Consider the following 7154-nt stretch of genomic DNA (forward strand, 5'->3'; position numbering starts at 1 on the left):
CCACCTCAATACTTGAGGACAAGAGAATTCCAAAGTTGAGTATCCCTCACAAAGAACGCCCTGCTGACAACTGTCTCTTGTTTATAGTGGGGGACCTTCAGCATCAGTGCCACTCCTGATCTTTTTTGTGGCTGTAGGGCATATAATTGTTACATTGCACATCTGTGTCAGATGTGAATTAAAGGGAAAATTAACATAGCCACAGCCTTTCCAGGCAGTCAGATGTTTCCTTCCATAACTCATTTATAGAATACAGCATTCAAGATTCCTTAACTTTATAAAGCACTCTGATAGTATGATCATTTAATCAAATCTACGTTAATATTGAGGATTCTTAAATGCTCGCAAATAGGTGAGTTTTCCGCTTCATAGTGTTACATAATAGGTGCTTCAAGAAGTTCTGCTTGCACGCACACCATATGTAATTACATACAAAAACTGCATTAGTTAGGTTGCAAAGTCAAGCACTCGAAAATTAGGAAGTGGTAGATTTTTGTTTTCACATGCAACCTTAATTCAACTACCTCTCCAACCAGCCTCTGGACTGAGTGAGGTAGGGGTCCTGTGGAAAGAAAATAGTATGTGATCATATAATTAAGAATACATATACATAAAGGGATGCAAACTAAAGTTGTGCAGGCATCATATGATGGGTTTTTTATGAATGGAGTCCAGCTCAGCAAACTGCCCCCCACCCTGGGAATTGAAAGAGCGCCTTCTCCACATGATGCTCCCAGGGAGGATTGGAAACTGGACACAAACTGGCTATGGGGTAAGCTTGGCTTTCTAATCCCCTAAGGAGTTGAGGGAGCTATAGCACCACATTGTGCCCCCTGAAGGGATAGGACATTGAGTCCTTCTCCCCGCATCGGACAAATGAGCACAGTAATGTCCAGCTCCCTCCATTCTCTCCTGTTACAGCTGCTCACAGGTATTCTCAGTGCAGTATTTGCTGCTGCTGTTTTGGGAGAAATTGGAAGGGGCTGGTCACAAAGGCAAACCAGCTAGAAGTGTGAAGTCAAGGTGCATAAGTTAAAACAGTGTTAACCCTGTATGGGTACTTTCATTTAGGAGTAAAGTGCCCTTTGTTCACTCTAACTTAGAGAATGTTAATATTATGGACTCTACAGTAGCACAACTAGACCACCGGGTTCTTCTGTCTCTGCAGTAAAATCACCCCATCAAGAAGTGGTAGCTAGGTTGATTCAAGAATATTTAGAGAGAGTGTATCAAAGTTCTTCAATATGCCTAAATACTCAGGAGCATGGATTTTTCACCACTCCCCCATGTAGGATAGGTGTGAATAGTCTTACTGTGCAGTGGTTCACTCTGTGTATAGCAGCAACATGTTCGGTCATGTGTGACTAAAAGAGTAACATTTTGCATTTAACATTCTCAAGAAACATTCAAAACAAATTATGCGTAATGCAGTTACCTCTGAATGGCTGTTTGGGCTGCCTTGAGAGAACACTGCCAGGTTGGAAGTCTGCACTTGGTCTGACATATCGGCAATTTCCTGTTACTTCACTGTTACCTGCTGGATCCAGATAACTATTTTGTTCAAAAGAATTGCAGTCTAATTTATCCACACTGTGTTTTTTCCCCATACTCTCATACATTTGTGAAGAGGAAAATTCATCGTGCATGTTAAATGTTTGAATAAAGCTTTGATTAGCTGAATCACACAAAAGGTTATGACTCTTTAGCCAGATTGGGTACTTGAAATCAGGAATACTACTTATCCCTGACACATTCAAGTCAGACTTATGGCTAGTAAGCCACCTTGGATAATTCTTGACAGAGATGGACTCAGAGTGTTGTTGAAAAAGGCAATCCCCTGCATTTTCTTTAGAAAATATAGAATTATATTTGTGAGATTTACACACATTGTGTTTCTCTTTGTCAATGTCTCTGTAATGATTTCGATTATCCACAGCTTTGCCATTGTCTTGGAAATCAAAGTCTTTTTCAACATCAAATGAAGACGTTTGATAAGGACAGAAGGCAGATTTTTTCAGTGACTTCCTAATCCACTTGCCACTTTGAAGCCCTGACCCAGAATGAATCCTGTGGATAAAAGGCAGTGATCCATCTGATGGAAATGCTAGTAGATCATCTGTGGTGAGACTAATCAAGTCTGGGTCACAAACAGTTTGTCTCATAAAAGGTGAGGCAATGGAGTTGAGTTTTCCTGGCTGGTTAAAGTCCTCCAAAGCTGAAAAACAAAGACATTTTCCTGAATTTAAAAAATGCATTAAAACCATGTATTTTAAAAAAACCTATGATAGATACATTTTTACATTACTATTTTTACTAAATTACAATGTGAATATTGTATACTGATGTTTCAAAGCATCACAGTCTATCAATTCTGACTCCACTCCTCTTAAAATATTGGTGACAAAAATGAACAAAATAAAAGTCATTTAAAACTTTTGTCTTAAAAGTCTCCATGAGCCAAAATACTCCTGTTTTGCCTGTGGAACTGTAGAGGGCGATGGTTATGGGGAAAATCTAGCATCTTCTTTCTGCTGTTTATCTGATTCATAAGACCAAAACGGTGCACCATTCAGAGAAGTGTTTTGACTATAAATGGAAGCATATTTCAGACATCACTTGGACTGGAAGCATTATGGATCTAGAGTTTCATTTTGTCTGATGCCCAGTGTCAGAGTGTGGGGGAGTCAGGGCCCTGCACCCCCACTTCCTGCGATTCACCGTGACTCTCAGCCAGCCAGTAAAACAGAAGGTTTATTAGATGACAGAAACACGGTTCCAAGCAGGGCTTGTAGGTACAACCAGGACCCCTCACAGCCAGGTGCCTCTGGGGGGCAAGGATCTTAGACCCCAGACTTGGAGGTCCCTACTTCTTCCCAGCCAGCCCAAAACTGACACCAAAAAACCCTACAGCAGGCTCTCTCCCCCTCCTCTCTCCCAGTTCCCGGGGAGAGGTGCCAACTCACCCCACCCTCCTTCATGGCTCAGGTTACAGGCTTAGGTACCAGCCCTCACATAAAGTCATCCCCTGCTCTACCATGCTCCATGCAGACAGTCCTAGTAAAACTAAATGATACCCCCAGGTCAATCCACCCCGGTCCCTACTGCGTCACACCCAGGAAGATGCAGTATGGCAATGGAAGAGGAGCCTGGGGGAGTTCTCAGTGAGATACAGTTTATCCACCCCAACACAAACAAACATCACCAGAAAGTTGGCCGCAGAGCAGAGGCATAAAAACAATGAAAATACTGCTAAAATATTGCTGCTAAGAAGTTCGCAGACTCCTAGAAGGAAGAGTATCTAAGCTGCCATCTTTGTTTCACTGCTGAGGCATAAACTCTGATGCAAAGTGGTATGGACAAGCCTTCCTTTTCCCAACAGCAGTGCATTCCTCTAAAGTGGTAACCTAGGATAAGGATAGGATATACAAACCATCCTCTACCCAGAACTTGTTCATATGCAAGATCCAAAATGGAACTACTACTACTATCAGTTCTCCCTGTAGAATGTTGAATCCCCATGCTTATAAAGGTGGACCTCCCAATGCAAACCCCTAGAAACAAATCTTGGCATATATTAGCAATAAATATTCCTGTTAGTATTTTTAGGAAGTTAAAGTTGTATCAGTTATATACTCACTTTTTTTCTAAAGCCACTTAATTACTTGGCTTTCATTCCTACTCTATGCAACTGACATGCATCTGACAAAGTGGGTATTCACCCACGGAAGCTCATGCTCCAAAACGTCTGTTAGTCTACAAGGTGCCACAGGATTCTTTGCAGCTTTTACAGATCCAGACTAACACGGCTACCCCTCTGATACTATTCCAACTCTAATTTCTGCTCAGGCATTCCACAGTCACTTCTGTGCCTGACTACAATTTGCGTCACAAATATAAGCTTCCTTCCCGCCCTCCCCCCTAAAAAAAAGTTAAATCAACAGCTTGCAGCCTACCTATTCCCAAAATAAGCTCTTGGGAAGAGCTTTCCTACTTATCTTTTTGTAGTCACACAGACACGTCTGCAATTTGAACTCTATTTGTGTAAGCTGTTTAAAGCAGATTGCAATAAGGATCTTTTCATATTTGTACAGCACTCTATAAAAACCCAAGATCTTTAGCCAGAAGAGAACTGTCACTTTTTTTTTTTTTTAAGTTTGCTCAACTACATAATCTCCCCCTGTCTTGCGTGAGAAATACTATTAATTACCAAGGGCTTGTCTATACTTATAGCTCTGCTACAGCATTTAGTGAAGACAGGACCTCACCACTGGGAGTGCTTCTCCACCTGCCTGAGAGGCAGTAGCTATGTTGACGGGAGAAGCCCTCCTGTTGACATACGTCAGTCTACACTGATAGACTACACAGTATGGAAGTGCACTTTCACCCCAGCCCAGTTTGCAGGCCAGAAGATCAGGTTCCTTTACACACCTAAAAACTTCTACATGAAGATGAAACTGAGGAAGTGTAGTAGACTTCTTCCACTTCCAACATAGGTCTCTAATTTCAAACTTACATGGTTCTATTTTTAAAAGACTGAATATAAAAATTCATTTTTACTGAAGACTAACTATTACAGAGAATGAGAAGCATCACTATCTAAGCACCAATTATTATACAATATGTGCTTACAATTTGTTATGTAGCCCATATTCATTAAATCAAACAGATTTCATCTACAAAACAAGTAATTAGATTACTGATCAGTGTTAAGACTTTTGATGTTTCAAATCCAAAAAGGAATTAAAAATATTAAATCTCAATATCTATAGACATATGTAACAAAACAAGAATAGACTGAAAATTTTAAAGATGACAGAACCAGTTCATGAGAAGTTCTCTTTAGGGATATGTCAAAAATATTAAACAAAACCACAATTTAAGCTTCATTTACAGGAAACATACCGTATTTTTGTACAGACCCATACTTTGCTGACTTATCTTTAGGAGTACTCTGACCTATGCAGATTTTTCCAGTGCTTACTTCTGAAGACATAAGACTTTGGTCAAAATCTTCAATATAGGCCTCCAAAGCCTGAGATGCAGAGTTGTATACCTTGTCTTTGTACTGAATTGAGTTGTCTGAGTAGGAGTTACTACTGTTAAGGCTGCAGCTTGCAAGGAGAGAAGACACAGTAGATTCAGGTGAGTAAATGCTGTCTTTTTCAAACAGGCATGCCATGGCTTTTATCCAAATGACTAATGGAATCTCCTCTCATCTTTCTGAAGAGTCTGCGTAAAGAAATAAAAATATAAGCAATCACCTATACTGAGATGTCCTCTCATACACTGTACTTCTGAATATCTGTATTTAATTTTATCAAGCATCTGTATGTTTATTAATTTCCGGTAAGAGTTTCACCAATTCTGATAGCTTTTAAATAGTGCAGTTATCAGATTCCATTCAGCAATTTTAAGCTTTTATTCAGCTAAAAGCCAAATATTCAATCTAGCTGCTGATCTCAGAGCTTCACAAAAAATAAAATGTTTATTATTTATACATGTATAAGTAGGCAATATCAGAAAAACAAAGGCATTCAGAGCACAAAACCAAAATAAGTCTGCATCTAGACAGAGAAAAGTGAAAGAATTTGAGTGTTCATATCCAAAAGGCACCTTGTATGCTGTACGGACACAACACAGTTGAACTAGCTTTTTCCAAAAAACATTTAGTACTGAAAGATCCCCGCTAGCCCCCACTTAAAAAGCAAGATGGGCACATAACACATGAATAGATTAAAGTTTGCCAGACCCCTGCCTTCAGCTGGAACATCCCAAAATGTCATCCTATGACATCACAGCTAGCACAGACGACCCAAAAAATAATAGAGCAAAATTGAAGTGATTAGTAAAAATGTTTTTAACAGTATAAGCAAGTGGTTCAGTTGAATATACCAAAGAGATAAAAGCACTATCATTGCAGAAATTCAAGGATAGTTTAGATGTAACAATACTGGGAACGGTGTATTGAAGAACCCTGCCAACTACAGGTGTGAGTAACACTGGACAGGCTGCAAGAGCTTTTCAGGTCCTCCTGTCTATGCAATTAAGATCAAACCAATTCAACCTGGCTTGGTTATCACAATTCCATGGATTGAAATTTACTGAAGGGTCATACATATAGAATAGCACTAAATGCTGAAGTTGGGATTTTCAGAGATGCCTAAAGGAATTAAATCCTATGGAAAATAGGCACCTAGCTTCTTGTAGGCGTCTTTGAAAATCACAGCCTCCCCCAAGCTGGTCACCTTACACGAGAGGCGGGGGTTCTTGCCAAGCCCCGACCCCCACCGCCCCCAGAGACCTTCCACCCCACTGCCCGCTCCGCACCTCCTTCCCCGCTCCAGCCGGGGAGGCTACAATGCTGAGCCCCAGTGGGGAGCTTGGACGCCCTAAGGCACGAGCCGGGACTGCCAGTAGCAACATCGACCCTCCTCAGCACCCGAGACGCGCCGCTGCCGCCTGCTAGTTTAAACTACAACGACACATTTCAAAATGGCGCTTGGCTAGTCATTGCGCAGGAGCACCAGGTCGCGCTACTTTCTGGGAGTTGTAGTTTATCTCCTCCGTTTGAGCAAGCTGGGGACTACAACTCCCAGAATGCCCAGCGGGCCGTTGCCACAAATCTCCCATGCAATTGTGCGGTGCTGTGTTTCAGGGAGCTGAGTAGGAGTCTGGGTGCCCTACCCCTGTGTGCTAGGAAAAGTATCCACTCCTCGTTTAAATCCTTTGTGAAAACTTATGTCTTCAATGATTTCTACAATAGCGGACCCAATAATATTTTGTCTATCCATCCATCAAGCCGAGCCAGTAAAATGTGCCTACATGCCTAAATCACGCCACTGGCTCTAGTGAACTAGGGTGACCAGATAGCAAGTGTGAAAAATTGGGATGGGAAGGGGTGGGCGTTAATAGGCCTCTATAAGAAAAAGCCCCAAATATCAGGACTGTCCTTATAAAATCTGGACATCTGGTCACCCTAGTACCGAAGTAACCCTCCTCTTTCTTCATCCCACCTCCTTGTCCCAGCTGCTGCCTGTAGATTATCTACCTCTCTCTCCAGAGCCTTATATGTCCCTCATCGCAGAAGTATCGCAACCAATATCATCACAGCACCCGAGGACACCTGCCAGGGGAGTGAAGGGTGTTGCCGAGGG

At 41.6% G+C, this 7154-nt stretch overlaps 1 protein-coding gene across 5 annotated transcripts in view; it reads right to left on the reverse strand.

Annotated features, from left to right (window-relative positions):
* C6H18orf54 (chromosome 6 C18orf54 homolog) overlaps positions 1–6492 on the reverse strand; it is a 34952-nt gene extending 28460 nt beyond the window's left edge. For 3 of the 5 annotated variants that reach the window (XM_030566800.1, XM_030566798.1, XM_030566801.1), the window contains exons 1-3: positions 6328–6492; positions 4903–5229; positions 1436–2215 (exon numbers count right to left, since the gene is read on the reverse strand). In XM_030566800.1, coding sequence (XP_030422660.1) covers positions 1436–2215; positions 4903–5179 — 1057 coding nt within the window. In that variant the 5' untranslated portion in view covers positions 5180–5229; positions 6328–6492. Of the gene's footprint in view, positions 1–1435; positions 2216–3247; positions 3379–4902; positions 5230–6327 lie in introns of those variants that run through there. The other 2 variants (XM_030566802.1, XM_030566803.1) reach the window with 2 other exon arrangements.
* Positions 6493–7154: the final 662 nt, after the last annotated feature.

Source organism: Gopherus evgoodei, chromosome 6, assembly GCF_007399415.2.
Source record: "Gopherus evgoodei ecotype Sinaloan lineage chromosome 6, rGopEvg1_v1.p, whole genome shotgun sequence".
In the NCBI taxonomy this organism is placed as follows: domain Eukaryota; kingdom Metazoa; phylum Chordata; order Testudines; family Testudinidae; genus Gopherus; species Gopherus evgoodei.